Source organism: Hyperolius riggenbachi, chromosome 4, assembly GCF_040937935.1.
Source record: "Hyperolius riggenbachi isolate aHypRig1 chromosome 4, aHypRig1.pri, whole genome shotgun sequence".
Taxonomy (NCBI): Eukaryota; Metazoa; Chordata; class Amphibia; order Anura; family Hyperoliidae; genus Hyperolius; species Hyperolius riggenbachi.
In genome coordinates this window covers 333,106,093-333,126,219 of record NC_090649.1, presented here as the reverse complement: position 1 = coordinate 333,126,219, position 20,127 = coordinate 333,106,093, and the positions used below count along the sequence as shown (strand labels likewise).

Genomic DNA, 20,127 nt, shown 5'->3' with positions numbered 1-20,127 from the left:
TCTACTCTGGCGCCTCTGTACACCAAGCCTTGCTGAAATTTTGAGTCCACTCTCGGTGGAGGGGTGCTACCCCGTTTCCTATCTACAGAGAGCGACATCTTAACCACTTTCCCCACCACTACAGTATATCTACGTCAGGTGTGGCACTCACCAAGCCACAGCGACGTAGATATACTGACCTGCTTTAAGCCCTTTTGTGCAGGAACAGGGCAGAGCGCACCCCCCGGCACTGTCGGTTGCCTTACTAATTGGCAAAAGGGAACATGTTCCCTTGTAGCCAATTAGTGACCCCCCCGCGGATGAACGATCACCGCTGTAGCAAACAGCGTGATCCTTCATCTCCCCCTCCTCCGTGCACAGATAGCTAAAAAAAATGTAAATAAAGCCGCCTCTCTCACCTTACCTCGTTCCAGTGATGAGCCTGCAGCCCGAGCATCCGATCCCAGCTCTGAACTCAGCCGCGTATTGCCGGTGACCCGGGTCCCGGCTTGATGACGTCATCAGGCCGGGACCCGGGTCACCGGCAATACGCGGCTGAGTTCAGAGCTGGGATTGGATTCTCGGGCTGCAGGCTCATCGCTGGAACGAGGTAAGGTGAGAGAGGTGGCTTTATTTACATTTTTTTGGCATCTGTGCTTGGAGGGGCTGCCTGATGGGGGGGGGGGGGTCATACATCTGGCTACCCACACTGGGGGGGGGGGTTTGGGGGTGCAAAAAAACTGCCAGGCATCTGGGTAACTGGGGGAGATGACATCACAATGGGGGATCATTTGGTTATCTGAGGGGGGGGGGGTAACCTAATACTGGGGGCACATCTGGCTATAATTGGTGTGGGGGGGGGCAACACTGGGGGCACATATGGCTATAATGGGGGAAATTTTATCCTGGGGACACAACTGCCTATAATGAGGGGTGCCAATCCTGGCGGCGTTACTGTCTCTCTGTACTGGGGGGTGGTAGATACATGGGACACATCTGACTATACGGGGGTGCCGATATTGGGGTCACATCTGGCTAAACTGGGAAGGTTGGGCTGATACTCGGGGCACATCTGACTATATTAGGGGGGACATTAACTGGTGGAATGGTTTTATCACTGTGGCACTTTTTATTTTTAAACTGGAATTGTTAAAAACTGAGAAATAATGCATTTTTTTAATTTTTGTTCCCTTTTTTCAATTAAAATGCCTAGAAAACAAAATTGTTCTTGGGACTAAATACCCCCCATTGAAAGCCTGGTTTGTCTTGAATCTTGAAAAAAACGATATATAGATAATTTAGGTGTAGTGAGTAGGGATAAAGTTATTGCTGATTGAATAGGGACACCGCTAAAGCGTCAAAACTGCTCTGATCAATAAGGGGAAAACAAGGTCTGGATGCGAAGTGGTTAAAAACCTGAGTGGGGTCAGGTTCTAATACTCCCCACCTGCACTTGAAGTGGTTGCCTATGGGTAACCCATGTTTGTGAGTATATCTAAAATATTTTGCTTTTAACCACAACCAACTTAACAATACTACACCATATCGGGCTCTCGATTTTTCTTTGTTTTTCCAAGCATGCTTATGCTCTGTACTGGTGCTTATTGGTAATAATCACCTTTATATGTGTGTAGAATAGTGGTAATTATTATCAGACAATTCATTTTCCTCTGCTTAAACCTCTTGCACACATTGGCTGTCCTTGGAAAGACAGTTTGGTGGTCTGTATTATGCAGTTATTATTTATACATGGCGGGGGGAGGCAGTGTAAAATCTGCAACTGTCCACAACTGTCTGTAAGAACTTCACTTACTTGTCACTCCATGCTCCATTCCACTCCACTTGTCCCCATGGATTCCTTACTCTAATGAGCTGCACTTTTTTCCCTCTGTAATTCACCTGAATAAAAGAAGAATCTGTTGCTTATTTTAAACATTACATAGTTTAGGTCACATAACGTAATTTATGAGAGATACCGATGTTGTGAAGTGAGACATTAACACATTGCTTGTTTTCACTTCAAATATACAACCAGTCACAACCATGCATTTGTTATTTTAATTCCTAATAATTATATTTAATAACACAAATTTGTGTAAGTTAGGAGGGGACATTGCTATCACCCCTGAAGACCCAGACAACCCTGAGCACCATACAGGAGGGGCAATGTGCAGCATGCGGCATAAGATGGCACATTTCTGTTTTGCACAGCATTTTAGTAAGGTGGCTTTTTGGTCCCTTTTAGCCCCATACACACTCCTAGGAGCTCTGGTTAACTATGAGCTTGCTGAGAAATCTGTATCACTGCAGATGGTGTGTGGGGACAAATACTGGGCATAACTTAAAAATACAGGACCCAAGGATACATTTTGTAGTCGCTGTTGTAATATACCACACATACTGTACACATGCAACACTCCTGTATAGGGATGGTCGGAAATGGCGATTTCCAATTCTGATGAAATTTCCAGTTTCGGATAAGTGTCTTTCCAAAATTTGAAAAATTCAGCAGAAATCAGAATTTCCAATTCCTGCACAATGTTAAAATTTTTTTGTCAATAAAGTAAGTTAACTGAAAAAAAAACAACAAAAAACTGGAATCCTCTATTTTTTGCGAATGTACGCTATTATGCAGAAATCACATTTCTGATTGGCAACCGAGGTAAATGTATGCATTTTCTGATTGGCCTAATACTTCCAAAGTCTTCTTATTGGCCTAAAATTTCCACTGAAAAATTCTGCATTCTGTGGTTGACCCAATATTTCTGAAGTCTTCTGACTGGCCTACTGGGAAAGGTCAGAGGCACTACGGGGCACCTTTGTAAAATCCTACCCTAGGGACCTCCAGGAGGGCTGCATCTACAAAATCCTACCCTAGGGACCTCCAGGAGGGCTGCATCTACAAAATCCTACCCTAGGGACCTTCCTACCCCAGGAACCTCCAGGAGGGCTGCATCTGCGGAGGGCTGGAGGTACTCATACAGTGCATCCATAATGGAGACAGACAGATACATTACTAAAAGTTCTCAAGACCCCTCTAGTTATGAATATTAAAAAATACAAATATATATATGTATATGTATACATATATATTTTTCAATAAGAACTTTAGCTGTGAGTTGCATATACAGCGATCTGACACAGAAGCCGGCATAAAGGTGCTGCTTCTGCTTCTGGGAGAGTCGGCCCCCAGCCACGTGTATTCTTCTTCTTCCCCTACCCGCCGTCAAGCGCGTCCTGTGCAGGCATACTGCGCAGGAATCGCTTGATGGCGGGTAGGCAAAGTAGAATACGCGTGGCCGGGGGCCGACTCTCAATCGTCCGAAAACAAAACTAGCTCATGGCATGGACCGGAGAACACTTGAGGACCGGCGAGGGCACAGGACGGCTGCAGGGGGCTTGGGGAAGCTCCAGGTAAGTGAAACTTTTTGTAATGCTTGTGTGCATAAGCAATACTGTCTGTTTACAAATCACAAGTGCAATGCTTGGGGGTTAAACTTTGACCACCCAGAGCAACAAGACTGGTAGCTGATTAATGGAAGAGGCTACACAGGCTGCCCAGCTCTGGGCTTCCGATATTGCTACAAATCAGATGCAATGGCAGAGCAGTGCGATATTGCGCTGCCCTTGCGATAGTGAGCACTCAGACAGGTACAAGACAGGACTATAGATTGGAGTGTAACTAGACAAGTAAGACACAATGGCAGTGCAGTGCGATGTTGCTCTGCCTTAGCGTTAGCAAGCATTCAGACAGGTACAAGACAGGACTAGATTGGAGCGTAACTAATAGCAACCACAGCTCACAGTCACATCCACAGAAGCAGAGCAAGCAGGTTAACAACAGTCACCAGCAAGCATCCACACAGACAAAACTACAGGAAAGAATATAACTAATAGCAACCGCAGCCTATAGTTATGTTCCCAGAACTAGAGTAGCAGGAATACTACCAGTCACCAACGTGGTGATGGCAGAATCCAAGCTATCAGGATAATGGACTTCACTGACCCACCGCGGATGCAATGAACGTCCATCAGGCATGGGAACTAGGCAATAAACAATAATACAGAAAAATAATAAACGGCTCAACTAATGGATAAATATATATTAGCAAATCTGCATATATATTTATCAATAACTAGCTAAAGCACAAGTAATAAGGTCGCATTGAACTACAATAACAGAACTATACAGAGTAACACAGTGCCCAGCAGACCAGCATAGTGATCGCTGTGATGGGCGAGGTCTAAAAGGGGAGACAGACTTTTATGCCGGCATCGACCAATGGATGCAAGAATGCAAATCTCCACACAGCTGAATGGTAATCATTCAATCCTGAGCTGGCTTGATTACCATTTGCTAGCTGGTTGTGAATACAAAGGACTCCCATGGGAAATACATGCAGTATTGTGTAACAACATGCATGCAGGAAATCCAGGGCTATCTGGCTGCAGCTCAGCTGTAGTAAGCAATTGGTGGAATGATGACAGCATCCTGAGCTGCCCAGAACTGCAGAGCAATTGCAAATGACAATGTGACTCATTGCGAATGCACAACCGAATGCAGGCTGACAAGCCAGAACTGTCCGTTTGTGGCTCCACCGCAACGGACAGAACACGCCACAGGAGGAATCCGTACACTTTTCTTCTTTTCCAGGATTAAGGTTTCCTTTAAAGCAAACCTGAACTGAAAATAAACGTAATGCTAGGTACACACAATACAATTTTCTGTTAGATTTACCTGCCAGATTGATTCTTTCCAACATGTCCAATCTGAATTTTGATAGATTTTTCAATTTTCCGATCTTTTTTTAATACTTTTTCGTTTTAAATCGATTTTCATTCAGTTCTAAGAAAATCGATAAAACATTTTTTTAAAAAACTATCGAAAATTAAAAAAAAAAAAAAATCAATCAAAATTTAGACCGAATATGTTGGGAAAAATCGATCTGGCAGGTAAATTTAACAGAAAATTGTATGGTGTGTACCTAGCATAAGAGATAATCAATTGTACATGTAGGACTATATTAATGGTAAATGGAACATTAGTAACATAGATCAGCCTCATATTTTTATTTTCATTTGAAGGATCAGTTCTAAACAGCAGCCAGTTATTATGGCACTTGTCACTACAGGTACACTTACAGATCCTCTTTTGAGCCTCTGTGGCTGTCTATTATGGGAGCATTTCAAGTAGTGGAGTTTTTTTTGTAAATTTTCATGATATAAAAAATTCTATGTCTTCTGCAATCTGTTTTTTTAGTACTGGACTTGATAAACACATTGAAAATGAATAATCACCATAAATTCGATTGAAAGTCAATCTAATGCAAGGTTGATTCATACTGGATTCTTTGACGCCACTGAAAATAAGGTATTCACTTAAACAAAGTGTGGTGCTCCTTTAAGTTTTTCATTCAGATACTTACTGAGGGCTCTGGGGTTCCTCCAGTTTGCCATTATCATCTTAATATGTGACTGCCCAGACAGTTGAATCTCTTACACAGGAGGAGTCAGCAACCATGGGCGAGCACGCAAGTTACCAAACTGTGCATGCCATGTGAAAGGAATCATTCAAGGACAGTTCCCTTAGCAGGGCATGTGCAGAAAGTTCAAATCTTCACTGCTGCAGGCGCCTCTGGTTCAGCGTCAAAGGATGCATGAATGTGGGCACAGTGTGGGGGCCATGGATAGCTGTGAGCACTTGAATAAAAGTTAGAGCAACACCACACTTTAGATTTATTCTTTATATTCTCTTCAGGTTTGCTTTAATAATTAATAAATCCTGTATGAGCCATTCATGGAATATTTACCCGAGAAAACTGGACTGTTTATTGTGGTCTATGTAATTAGTATTATTATTATTTATTGTATTTATAAAGCTCCAACATATTACGCAGCGCTGGACATTAATTTAGGTTACAGACAATATTAAGGGGTCACATACAGCAATATGACAATACATGAATACAAAGACCAGATCATGCAGCACAGTATGAGTACAAAGTAATGCTTAGTCAGTCACTGGAGGGGAGCATGGAGATTAGGCAAGTTAGGTTCACTCAAATGCATAGCGTGGGTTTACAGTAATAGAAATGCATGCTCAAGTAGGACACAAAAGGAGGAGGACCCTGCCCAAAGGCTTACAATCTAGAGGGAGAGGTAGGGACACGAGAGGTAGGGGACCAGAGTTCAGCTGTGGGTTTAGAGCAATTGTGAGGGGTGGTAGGCCAGAGTGAAAAGGTGAGTTTTGAGGGCCTTCTTGAAGGTGTTGAAGGAGGGGGCTGCCCTAATGGGTGGAGGTAGGGAGTTCCATAGTGTTGGAGCAGCTCTTGAGAAGTCTTGGAGGCGTGCATGGGACTGGGTGATGCGGGGGACGGTCAGGTGAAGTTCATTGGAGGAGCGGAGTGAGCGGCTTGGTGTGCATCTCTGAGTAAGATCAGAAATGTAGGTACGACAGGTTTTGTGGACGGATTTGTAGGTCAGACACAATATTGGTTATTAATAGTATTGGTTAGTATTATGTATTAGTGTGAACAGCTAAAGTGCAGTAGTTATTTCCATAAAGCAAGTTTACCACATACCTCATCTAAACCAGTAATGGAATAAGCGTGACCTTTCACAAGTCCTTGAGGAGTCTTTGCTTCCGTTTCTGCAGAACTCGTTATCTAAGAAATAAAAAGAGAAATCAATGGGCTCTGTATGGACAATGAATTATCAGTACTTTGCAGTAATTATAATGTATTATGCAATCAGAGATAGCAGTAATATTACTTGATAGATGAAACTCACGTACACACGTCCAACTTTTTTTGACCAACTCGGTGTCAGACTTGTTATTTGAATGACAAGTTGGATGCGTGTATGCGTTGTTGAGCGACTGATAACTTAGCGGATCCGTTGGACCAACTGTCGTTCAAACAACTGTCAGGCCCGTACGGGTATATAAACAACATCTAGTCATTTGTCCAACTAATAGACGTTCAAACATACAGCCGTTTGAACAGTCGTTTAGTCTAGACTCTAGTCCATTGTTCTATCCAGTCCATTATCAAGTTGGTTATACAACATGTAAATTAGGTAAATTAGCATATCAGCCATTTTGTTGTTCAGTGTGTGCATGACGTTTGCATGACTTGTTGTTTGCACTTCAAGTCGCTCAAACAACCAGTTTAAATGACAATCAGGCGTAAAGTTGGACGTGTGTACGAACCTTGAGCCCACATATCCTCATGAAACTCTGCTGCATAGCTGATTATGCTACATAACAGCCACGAATCTGCTCAGCATTGCACTGCTATTTTAAGGGGTTATTATAGTTAGGATTACGAGAAGACAAAAAAGAGCACACATTGAATTGTCGATAGATAGTAGTAGGGGCTATGCCCTAATGGAAAGGTATCACCTATTTATAAGAGCTGGAGACACCCTTATAGGTTACCAGCAGTCAGGCTTGTGTCCCTCTTAGAGCCGGGACCAAGTGTATGGCAGGGAATTCTCTGGCTCCTTTTTTGCTTCCGGTCTTCCTGGAGAGACAGTCGTGGATCCTCGCTATGCAGAGACTCACATGTGTTGTGACTGAGGTAAAGTATGTGTTGGCCGATATGAGCTTGTCCTCCAGCTGTACGCGCAGGTAGAGATTATAAAACAGCGGTGCTTAGCCGCAATAAAAGTGTATTCAGTAAGGAGTGAATCTTTATTGAATCTGTAAAGATTTTTAATCTCTACCAGCATGTACAGCTAGACATGGCAGATTCTAGACTTTCTGCTGCTTGATGCAAACATTGTAAGGATGCCCCCATCCCTACCTTAACCAGTATTTCCAGTGTGAGCTACGGCTGCAAACCAGGGGGTCGGGCAGAACCAGATGAGACCAGTCCATTTGGCTTTGAGCCACACTTGAACACACCATGAGCAGAGTGTTTTCTAGTCATTGACATGTTTCTAGTAGAAGTCTACAAGCTGCACCAGTGTTACACACCCCAGGTTTGAAATAAAAGATTGATTAGCTCAGCCTGGAATAAGCCTGATCTGGGAAGACACAGGTTCTGTGCTTTGATGTCCGACAAAGGGACGCGCTGGGAGTTGATCCAGCGGCTAATCGAGCCGCCGGGTCGACCCGTGTATTCCCAGCATTAGCACACACGAGCTGTCATGAGAGAATCATATCTGTATTCCCACCAAGTTCTGTACCCTTTGTTTTATGCAGTCTCCTTTGTTCTAAGCATATATGATCTGATACAGAAATACTTAGGAGGAGTTCATATGAACCATGTAAAGTATATTATCTGTCATTCATTCACTTCCTGAATTATTTTTCTACTACTGTAAATGTACTTACATCAATAGAACAGCCTAACATTGATCCCCTTTTCAGAGCTTTATCCATCATTTCGAAGTATTTGTTTGGAGGACTTTTGTTTTCATAAGCTTCAGATACTCCGCCTGTAAAATCTTCCATGGCTTCGATAGTACTCCCACCTTTAAGTGTCTCATAGCTTCCATTAAGTCTAAAATAATAAGTTTAAAAATGTATTGACATACAATCTTAAAATTATATTTCTAGCTTATCTGAGTTAGTCATAAAATAGTATTGTAGCGGTCTGTATGTGGTCACTTGTATGTTTAACCTCCTTAGCGGTATTGCATAATTTTTTTTTTATACACGTGTTACCTTTGATCGCCGTAGCTCGCCACCAATTCGCTCAGAACGGGATTTCCTGACGGGTCTGATCGCCGGAGGCGATCGAAGAGGGTAGGGGGATGCCGCTGCTCTGCGGCTATCATGTAGCTAGCGCTAGGCTAGCTACAAGATTCCAAAAAAAAATTAAAAAATAGTGCTGCGCTGCCTCCCTGGCGGATTTAATTGACCGCCAGGGAGGTTAAGTGCAGTCATCAAGCAGACTGTCTTTTTTTAAAGTGTGATTTCGGATTTATTTGTGAAAATTAAGTTGAATACCAATGGTATTTTGTTACCTAGGTAGAAAAAAGAAGCACATATCATGTTCAACCTTTTTTAGCATCAACGTACTTTAGAGTAAAGGACAGCCACAAGGCTAACAAATGAACTCCTTGGTGTCAGGTATAGCAGTAATACCTCAGCGGCGGAAAGCAGTGCGACCGCCGCTTCCACATCTGACGTCACTGCGGCGGCTGCTGCGTCCTCCCAGACATCTCGCGCAGCCTCTGGCAGGACAGGTCTCTCAGTAACACATCAGCTTAGGTCGGCACGCTCGCGCACAGAGCGGCAGGACCTTTATGGGCTTAGGAGACGGGTCAGCTGATCTGCTGGTCAGCTGACATCAGGCTGCTGGGTCTCGCTGATGATTGGTCAGGCTGTTCTGGGCGGGTTGTTCGGAATTGCCTGTCTGTATTTAAGCTTGGGGATGTCAGTAGCTCATTGTCTGTTGTTGCTGAAACTTCGCAGTGAAAGCTCTCAGACCTTAGTCAGATCCGTGTGTACTTGAACCAGCAGGACCCCAGGGATTCGCACTAGCTTAGGAATTATATTATTACGGTTATTGATTATCACTGTGTTTGACCTTTTGCCTGTACCTCCGACTACTCTCTGCCTTACGATTCTGTACCTCTGCCAATCTGATCTGTTGCCGACTTCTGCCTGAATACTCACTTTGATTCTGTCTAACGATTCTGTACCTCTGCCAATCTGATCTGTTGCAGATTTCTGCCTGAATACTCACTCCGATTTTGTCTAACGATTTTGTACCTCTGCCTACCGATCTGTTACCGACATTGCCTTGTCTGCACATTTTGGGGACGCCCATGCATGTGACCCAAAGCAAATGTCTTTTTGTGGTATTTATAAATTAATACCCAGTTGGAGAGGATGTAATAAGACCAAAGCCATCTCACAGGCAGAGACCAGATGGATATACAATTTAGACACCCTTGAACCCCAGGGTTTGAACATAGATGAGGATATAGTATGTTTTTTGGGGGATTAAAATGCGTGATCCCTTTACTGAACCCTGCATACATTTTTTTTTTTTTTTAGGTTTATATTTAGTTTGGTGAGGTTTATATATAATAAAGGGTTCTTCTATCCCATGTAGGGATGTGGGGGATTTTCATTTAGTTTATTTATAGTTCATTAAAATTATGGTATTGATTATGAATCTATTTAGTCACATGTTGGAGGTTAATAAAAGACCTACGAGTATGTGGGTCTCAAATGATGGGTCACATAAGGAGTGGGAGGGAGGGGGGGGGATAAATCTGCACTTTAAGTATAAATATGATGATTTTTCATGAGATGTTATGGTAGGGAGTGAGTAATGGGATAATGGGGGTGTGGAAATATATGTTTGTATAATAATGTATGTAGGAATAGTAATGTAATGTTCTTTCTCCTGTAAACGAGAAGTAGAGTTAAAATTTCTTTATCAGGATGTAGACTGGTGTGGGAGATTATGCCTCCCGGCAGGGCCGTGCAGAGAGTCCTTAAGTGGGGGGTGCTCAAATTTAAAAAAGGGGCCTGGCAATGCCTTCGCCCGCATGCCCCCCCCCTCCTCATTTCTGGCTAGGGGGGTATTGATTGTCATGCTGCTGAATGCAGATGATGGGTGCCATGTGGGTTCTGGGTGTAAGTACTGAGTGTCGTGTGGGTTCTGGCTATGGTTGGATATCGAGTGTCATGCGGGTGTTGATTGCAAGAACTTAGTGCCATGTAAGATCTGGGTGCATGTACTGGATGTCATGTGGGTGCTGGGTGCAGGTACCCAGTGTGACATGTGTGCGAATACTTGGTGACATGCTGTACTGGGTGCTGGCTATGGGTGGGCTTTGGGCATCACATTGGTTTTGAATGCAGGTACTTTGGGTGCGGGTATGGGTTAGGTGGCTACTTGGTGCAGATAGTGGGTGCCATGTGGAAGCTGTGTGCAGGTGTGAGTACTGGGTGCAATTTTAGGCCTGGGTGCAGATACTTGGTGTCATGTGAGTGTGAGTACTGGGTGCCAGTTTTGAGGGGAAGGGGTGGCTGATGGGAAAAGTAGAGATCAGTGTGGGTGCTGCAGGAAGGGGCAGGGCCATGCAGAAGATCCTCATGGGTGTGGTGCTCAAATTTGAAATCAATAAATCGTGCTAAATTGTGTATGTAATACCCCCTCTCCAGAAAGCATAAGGCAGTCTTAACACCCCCCCCCCCCCCACACACACACACACACACCTTTATAGCAGTATCAGGCAGCCGCAGTGGGTTAGAGTGGGCACAGTGGAGCCCACTGTGGGGGCACAAACTCACCTTTCAGTACTGGGACCTCTGTCCCTCTTGATCAGCACCCAAGCCTCTTTTCAGGCACACAGGTGGTTACCAATATGCAGTGGTTGCTAAGCATTAGTAGATGCAAAACTGCAGTAAGTGCCAAGGTGCAGTTGGTGCCAAGATGCAGTAGATGGTAAGGCGCAAAGGTTCACTTTGTGGTAAGTTGCAGTGGGTGCTGAGATGCCAAAGTAAAGTCTGTGTCAAGCTGCTTTGGGTACCAAGGTCCAGTTGGTATTGGGTGTTTATTTGCAGTGGGTGCTATGCAGTATTGGGTGCTGAATGAGTAGCAGATGGTGATAAACCATAGTGGGTGCCATGTGAGTGCTAATTGGTACAGGGAGCCATGTGAGTGTTGGACATGAGTGAGTAGGGAGTGCCATGTGTGGTCTGGATGTGTGCTATGGGAGAGTACTGTGTCTCATATGTGTTCCGACCAAGGATGGGTACTGGGTACTATTTGGGTGCTGGCGAAGGACGGGTACTAGGTGCATATAATGGCTTTGGAACTTGGTGACGTGTGAGTACTGTGCCATGTGGGTGTTGATTATGGGGGTATGTGGGTCTTAGGTGCAAATACTGAGTGCCAAGTCGGTACTGGGAGTGAGTACATGGTGACATAAAGGGTGCTGGTGGGTAGGTCACTGTGAGTGCTGGGGGGAGAAGTAACTGTGGGTGCTGTGGAAAGTAGAGGTCAGTATGGGTGCTGGAGGAAAGGGAGGTCACTGTGGGTCCTTTGGGGGAGATCACTGTGGGTCTCGGGAGGTAGAGGTCATTGTGGGTGCAGGGGGTGGGAGGTCACTATGGGTGCTGCTATGAATGGCATAGTTGCTGCTAAGGGAGGTAGAGGTCAGTGTGGGTGCTGGGGGAAGGGTAGGTCACTGTGGGTGCTGGGAGAAGTCAGTGTGGTTACTGGAGGAGGGAGTGGATGCTGGGTGTTGGGAGAAGCCACTGTGGGTGCTGGAAATGGGAGAGGTCACTGTAGGTGCTGCTTTTGGGATGGGAGGTCCCTGTGGGTGCTGCAGGGGACAGGAGGGTAGCCACTGGGGGAGGGAAAAATCACTGTGGGTGCTGGGGGAGGAATAGGTCAGTGTGGGTGCTGGGGTAGGCAGGATCACTGCTAGAGCTGGCAGAGCCGGGACAAGGTCCTCCAGCACCCAAGGCTGAGACACCAAAGTGCGCCCCTCTATCCCTCCAGCCCAGCCGTCACACACTGATTGCTATTAGACTAAGAGGTGCCCAGGGCCCCCAACACCTTAACCTATTTTGGTTCCTGGACATAGAAACTACGTCCAGGAACCATGCGCGTTCCCGCGGCCGATCGCGCGTGTGCACGCGCGCTCCCGGGCCGTGGTTCGTTATCCAAGTAATCAGTGAATCGGGCTATGGTGCCCGATCACTGATTCCTCTGCCCCGCTGAAAAAGCGACAGCTTCTCTCAGAAGCTGCGCCTTTTCTGGCTGTTACCTCCCCCATGCGTCACTCTAAGCGTGTGTTACGCTTAGAGTGACGTCATGTAAACAAACTCATGGCCGCCATCTTGTGGCCAAAAAGTAAAACTACAACTAAAAGTAAAAAAAAATAAAAACCAACACACATTTACATTAAAAACCTATTGTTTCCATCCCACCTTCCCAAAAATACCCAAATAAAATGTTTAATATAAAAAAAAATACATTACAATAAAAAAAAAAAAAAAGTAAATAAATACCTAAGGGTCTAAACTTTTTAAATATCAATGTAAAGATTAAATATTTCTATATTTTTTTTATTTTAAACTTGTAAATAGTGATGGATGCAAAACGGAAAAAAATGCACCTTTATTTCCAAATAAAATATTGTCGCCATACATTGTGATAGGGACATAATTTTAACGGTGTAATAACCGGGACATATGGGCAAATACCATACGTGAGTTTTAATTATGGAGGCATGTATTATTTTAAAACTATAATGGCTGAGAATGAGAAATAATGAATTTTTTCAGTTTTTTTATTATTCTTCCTGTTAAAACGCATTTACAGTAAAGTGACTCTTAGCAAAATGTACCCCCCAAAGAAAGCCTAATTGGTGGCAGAAAAAAAAAGATATAGATCAGTTCATTGTGATAAGTAGTGATAAAGTTATAGGCTAATGAATGGGAGGTGAACATTTCTCAAGTGAAAACGACGGAACGCGAATGGGTTAATCTCTAGTTATCTGGCTTGTAGTCACTTCCATGTATCTCCTTTTCTTATTTCTTTCTGCTTCAAACACAATTAAGAATGACAGCTGAATGAATTGTGCGTCCCCTCCTACACTGCGCCCTGAGGCTGGAGCCTCTCCAGCCTATGCCTCGGCCCGGCCCTGAGAGCTGGGGAGGGAGAGGTCACTGTGGGTACTAGGTGGAGGGAGGGGTCACTATGGGTCCTAGGTGGAGGGAGAGATCACTGTGGGTGCTAGGTGGAGGGAGAGGTCACTGTGGGTGCTGGGGGAGGGAGAGGTCACTGTGGGTGCTGGGGGAGGGAGAGGTCACTGTGGGTGCTGGGGAGGGAGAGGTCACTATGGGTCCCAGGTGGAGGGAGAGGTCACTGTGGGTGCTAGGTGGAGGGAGAGGTCACTGTGGGTGCTAGATGGAGGGAAAGGTCACTGTGGGTGCTGGGGGAGGGAGAGGTCACTGTGGGTGCTAGGTGGAGGGAGAGGTCACTGTGGGTGCTGGGGAGGGAGAGGTCACTATGGGTCCCAGGTGGAGGGAGAGGTCACTGTGGGTGCTAGGTGGAGGGAGAAGTCACTGTGGGTGCTAGATGGAGGGAGAGGTCACTGTGGGTACTGGGTAAGAGCGAGGTCACTGTGGGTGCTAGGTGGAAGGAGAGGTCACTGTGGGTGCTAGGTGGAGGGAGGGGTCACTATGGGTCCCAGGTGGGGGGAGAGATCACTGTGGGTGCTAGATGGAGGGAAAGGTCACTGTGGGTGCTAGGTGGAGGGAGGGGTCACTATGGGTCCCAGGTGGGGGGAGAGATCACTGTGGGTGCTAGGTGGAGGGAGAGGTCACTGTGGGTGCTGAGTAAGAGAGAGGTCATTGTGGGTGCTAGGTGGAGGGAGAGGAGGACACTGTGGGTGCTAGGTGAAGGGAGATATCACTGTGGGTACTGGGTAGGGAGAGGTCAGTATGGGTCCTAGGCGGAGGGAATGACAGCTGAATGAATTGTGCGTCCCCTCCTACACTGCGCCCTGAGGCTGGAGCCTCTCCAGCCTATGCCTCGGCCCGGCCCTGAGAGCTGGGGAGGGAGAGGTCACTGTGGGTACTAGGTGGAGGGAGGGGTCACTATGGGTCCTAGGTGGAGGGAGAGATCACTGTGGGTGCTAGGTGGAGGGAGAGGTCACTGTGGGTGCTGGGGGAGGGAGAGGTCACTGTGGGTGCTGGGGGAGGGAGAGGTCACTGTGGGTGCTGGGGAGGGAGAGGTCACTATGGGTCCCAGGTGGAGGGAGAGGTCACTGTGGGTGCTAGGTGGAGGGAGAGGTCACTGTGGGTGCTAGATGGAGGGAAAGGTCACTGTGGGTGCTGGGGGAGGGAGAGGTCACTGTGGGTGCTAGGTGGAGGGAGAGGTCACTGTGGGTGCTGGGGAGGGAGAGGTCACTATGGGTCCCAGGTGGAGGGAGAGGTCACTGTGGGTGCTAGGTGGAGGGAGAAGTCACTGTGGGTGCTAGATGGAGGGAGAGGTCACTGTGGGTACTGGGTAAGAGCGAGGTCACTGTGGGTGCTAGGTGGAGGGAGAGGTCACTGTGGGTGCTAGGTGGAGGGAGGGGTCACTATGGGTCCCAGGTGGGGGGAGAGATCACTGTGGGTGCTAGATGGAGGGAAAGGTCACTGTGGGTGCTAGGTGGAGGGAGGGGTCACTATGGGTCCCAGGTGGGGGGAGAGATCACTGTGGGTGCTAGGTGGAGGGAGAGGTCACTGTGGGTGCTGAGTAAGAGAGAGGTCATTGTGGGTGCTAGGTGGAGGGAGAGGAGGACACTGTGGGTGCTAGGTGAAGGGAGATATCACTGTGGGTACTGGGTAGGGAGAGGTCAGTATGGGTCCTAGGCGGAGGGAGAGGTCACTGTGAGTGTTAGGGGAGGGAGTGGTCACTAGGTACTAGGTGGAGGGAGAGGTCACTATGGGTGCTGGGGGAGGTAGAGGTCAGTATGGGTCCTAGGTGGAGGGAGAGGTCAGTATGGGTCCTAGGTGGAGGGAGAGGTCAGTATACCACACTAGGATTCCTGTCTGGGCCTCTTTACTTGAAAATGTCCCAGGCGGGGGCGGAGCTTCCCGCGGGTGGGCGGGGCTTATCACGATCGGGGCGGAGCTTATTTCGCGCGGCGAGAAGGGCCTTTTTTGAAGATTTTAAAAAGGGGGGTGCCTGGGCACCCAGAGCACCCCCCTGTGCACGTGCCTGCCTCCCGGGATGTTTCTGAGGAGGTTTAAATTGAGTAGTACAACCCATGTTCACATAGATGTAATGCATATTTGACATATAGAGAAACCGGAACAGCAGCCTGGCTGAGACGCACTGCGCGACATATGTTGTAGCGTGAAGCGCATGACAGTTTTAGTGTGGTTGAGACGCACAGTGCGAATCACACCGAGGCGTGGAGCGCATGATCGTTTCAGCTTGGGTGAGACGCACAGCGCGAATCACGCCGAGGTGTGGAGCGCATGGGGTGACGTGGGCGGATAGACTTATACAGCGCAGACAGGGGGGAGGAGGAAGGTACATAAGCTCTCACGAATGTGCCAAGCCCCAGCTCCTGATGAGTCTTTATAATGAAACATGTCGGGCGGGGCTTAGGCGCGGAAGTGAGAGCCAACGATTGAGTGTGGAGCGTCTGGTGGGCGTCCTGAACGGCGGTGGGGGAAGCTAGTGTGCACATAGCACCATCCACGGCACGAGAGGACACAGAAAGGCAGCCGGAGCCCAACTTAAACGGGGGAGAGCCCGTAATAAAAAACTCTGAGCCTAAAGACTGAGTCTACGGATTGTGAGTGCAATTGGTTTTTAGCTTTTAATAAAATTTTACAGTATTATGCTATGTTAGCTTTTTCTTCCTTCTGAGGATTGTATATACTGATGGACATGCATATATGAGAAACCGTGTCGGAGGTAAAGGCAGACGATAACCAGATGAGGTGGGGGACGGCCCTAAGTGTCCCAACGCGTTGTTAGACCTCTATTGAGGTCTTAGGATCCGGTGAGTGTTTCCTGGTAGTGTGGCGGCGGATTGTGTCTTTTGAGGAAACTGCTGGACTGATAAATCACTGCTTTATCACAACCAAGCCGCAGGAATATAATTTTACAGACTGGGACTCATATTTTTTATCACATCAGTGTTATTAGTGTTGTGTAGGCGCCACCTTCTTTTAAACATTGTGATTCTGTACCTCTGCCTACCGATCTGTTACCGACATTGCCTGTACGACCACTCTTTTATTAGTGATAGTCTTATGTTCCTGAATATTACTGTGCACCCAATCACGTGTGATCACACTTTGAATAAAATACTGACTATTGTGCTGATAGAGCTAGTACTGATCATCAGATACATCACTGATCATTACACTTGGCTCTTATTCCATTCACTTTTACGCCTAAGTTTTCTCCTAGGAGATCATTTTTCATCTTCTGTTTAAAATACCTTTTCAGCACTTGCCATTGAAAACGTTGCAAAAAGTAGGTGGAAATATGCAGTCAAAATGACTTACCAGTATTATATATAAGTATTTTTTGCTTGTTGGTAACTTAAAGAGCATTTTATTGCTTAGGTGTTAAAATATCACCTAAGAGAAAATTTTCTTCCTTTGACTGGATCTGCTCCATCATACATCACATGCACACGTAAAGTTTACTGAGATTTATACCCCAATGAAATTTCAAGTAGTGAATTTTATGAATCATATAAAATGAAATATTTACGAAAAGAGAGCCTTACTTTGCATATGCTTTTTCCAGTAACGCACTCCAAAATTCATTGAGATCAGCTGAGTGAAGGAATACTAGGCGGTTTCTGAAAGTAGGTAGCCTGTCATCAATGACAATATCGAGCCACTCATTATGCTGCCAGAACTAACAAAAGAATAAAAACTGTCAGTATAATGTGAAAATATCAGTATTTACTTAGACACCATCATGCTGTAAAAGTAAGTACACCCCATGGAAAAATGCTAATTTTCAACAAGTTTCAACATACTTATATTTGATCAAAATTGTCGGATAAAATAATTAAACGCTGTGCACCATTTACTTCAGGCAGTCTAGTGTAGATTCCAAATAAAGTCAAACTTTGCATGTGGAAAATTCAAGTATGCCCCTACACTTATCACTGCCATAAATACCTAAAATAACAGTAGCTGCCCCAAATCTAAAAATAATCTGCAAAATAATTAGATCATCACTAAAGAGGATTTGGAGGAAACTTGGTTTATTTAAAAAACTCATACTTTAAGTTGATTTTACTTTCAGTGATCTCTAAGGACTTCAGAAGTATACATTTACAATAGCTGCTTGTTGAAATAGGCGCTGGGTGTTGCTGATAGTCAAAGTATCTGTAATGTTCAATTAACAATATTCTACTCTCGGCTTGCCTGACATCTAACCCTAACCTCTCTCCCAAAGCACACACCTACCTAAATGCTTCATCCAATCCCTCCTTCCCAAAGTAAACCTCTACCTAATCACATAACCCCCTCATCCCAACGCAGAAACCTACCAAAATGCCTAAACCAATCCCTCTCAAAGCAATCTTCTTCCTAAACACCTAACCTCCTCTCCTTGACTATCAACTCTTTCCATCCCATACCTTATCCCAGGGGCGTAGCAATAGGGGGTGCAGAAGTAGCGGCCGCATCGGGGCCCTTCGGCCAGAGGGGCTCCAAAGGGCCCTTCCTCAACTACATTATTAGCTCTCAATTGGTCCTGCGCTCATAATAACTTATATGGATACTTTGAATAGTGGTAATCATTAACAAGCTGTTCCCCCATCCCCTTCTTGCACCTCTGACACTGTAGTTGCCATTGGCAGGTTTTGGTGCGCCGTATCAATTGTTATGTATAGAGTGCTTGGGGGGCCCCATTGTAAAACTTGCATCGGGGCCCACAGCTCCTTAGCTACGCCACCGCCTTATCCCCTAACACTAATCCTACAGCTAAAACAAATTCTAATCTTATCCTATCTTCCTTGTCACGCAATACGGAGCTCCCATATAATAGCAAGCCCCAACACCCATTAAGGCAAACTCACAACAGATTAGATACAGTGAGCAAAAGACGTATTTGATCCCTTTCTGCACTCACTTGTAGAGGGTGCTCCTAATCTCATCTTGTTACCTGCATACACCTGGTAGCCTAAAATCATTCTGGTTGATATGGGATACTTATTTCACTTATTACAATGCACATCAAGGCCTGACTTAGGGGCACTAGATTGTTGAGGGTACTTTTGTTGTTTTTCTGTCTTTCACAGATACAATAAACCCACCATTGCAATCAATGACTATTAATTTTTTGGTTTACGTGGCAAACAAGCAATATCTGCAGGGGATAAAATACTTTTTTCCCTTACTGTACTTAACTAAATAGAGGCAAGGTTCTGGATACCATAGAGCTATCCCAGTCCTTGGTCTCTCCTGTTGTTCCTGTGTCATTCCTGTTGAAGTTTGCAACCAGCAGGGTCGTCAGTAGTCTTTGGGGAGATTTCTTTGGAAGTATTTGGGGGCGCGAGTACTTCTAAAGGCTGTCTGAGGAGTGCCAAAGAGTTGTTTGACCTGGCAGGGGATAGCACAGGAACAGTGGGATGGACCAAGGAACTGGGAAGAGCCATCCCACTACATAGGCAAGTATATATTCCCTTTAAATAACTTGAATCTGATAGCCAGAGCTTGACTATTTAATAGCTGTGCTCCGTCACCCCTGCTGCATATTGTCTTTGTAACTTGCTTGCAGGAACTTATTTTAAGTGCTTTACTTCAGAAAGGTTAGAGATGCCAAAGAGTTTATTATTATCATTATTTATTTATAAAGCGCCAACATATTCCGTGGCGCTGTACAATGTAAGAAAAAACAAGGGATACATAATGATACAGACAATGATATACATCAAATATGAACCCTGATACAAAATACAGAACTGCTGATTTAGCAAATTTAACATGATGACTAAAATGTATAAATGTCTAACAGAGTGCAAGCAATTAAATTAATAACATTCAATGACGCAAAAGGGTAAGAGCCCTGCCCTTGCAAGCTTACAATCTAAAGGAAGGGGGTGGAAACAAGAGGTGGGCGAAGTATACAGTATATGTACAGGCAGTGCGCAATTAGGTTATTTAGTGGGGGCATGGCCTACACTAGAGAATATGCTTGTCGGAAAAGGTGGGTTTTGAGAGAGCGTTTAAAAATTTCAAAGGTGGGAGAGTGGCGGATGTGCTGCGGAAGAGCATTCCAGAGGAGGGGTGAGGCACGTGAGAAGTTTTGTACACGTGAATGTGAGGAGGTAATTGTAGAAGAGGATAAAAGAAGCTCATGTGCAGATCTGAGAGTGCGGTTGGGTTGGTACCTGGAGACTAGTGAGGAGATGTACAGGGGAGAGAGATTGTGGAGAGCTTTGTAGGTTAGGGTTAAGAGTTTGAACTGAATCCTCTGGTTAATTGGTAGCCAGTGAAGAGCTTGACAGAGAGGAAGAGCGAGAGCAGAGATGAATGAGTTGAGCAGCAGAGTTCAGAACAGAATTGAGCGGTGCTAGTCTGTTAGTTGGAAGTCCACCAAGCAATATATTGCAATAGTCCAATCGAGATATAAGAAGAGCATGTACTAACATTTTGGTTGTGTCATCAGAGAGAAAAGGTCGGATACGTGCTAT

At 45.5% G+C, this 20,127-nt stretch overlaps 1 protein-coding gene across 1 annotated transcript in view; it reads right to left on the bottom strand.

Annotated features, from left to right (window-relative positions):
- Positions 1-20,127, bottom strand: part of CAPN9 (calpain 9) — a 150,124-nt gene that overhangs the window by 72,404 nt on the left and 57,593 nt on the right. Inside the window, exons 4-7 of the mRNA XM_068279531.1 lie at positions 17,203-17,336; positions 8,318-8,486; positions 6,561-6,644; positions 1,793-1,878 (exon numbers count right to left, since the gene is read on the bottom strand). Coding sequence (XP_068135632.1) covers positions 1,793-1,878; positions 6,561-6,644; positions 8,318-8,486; positions 17,203-17,336 — 473 coding nt within the window. The remainder of the gene's footprint in view (positions 1-1,792; positions 1,879-6,560; positions 6,645-8,317; positions 8,487-17,202; positions 17,337-20,127) is intronic.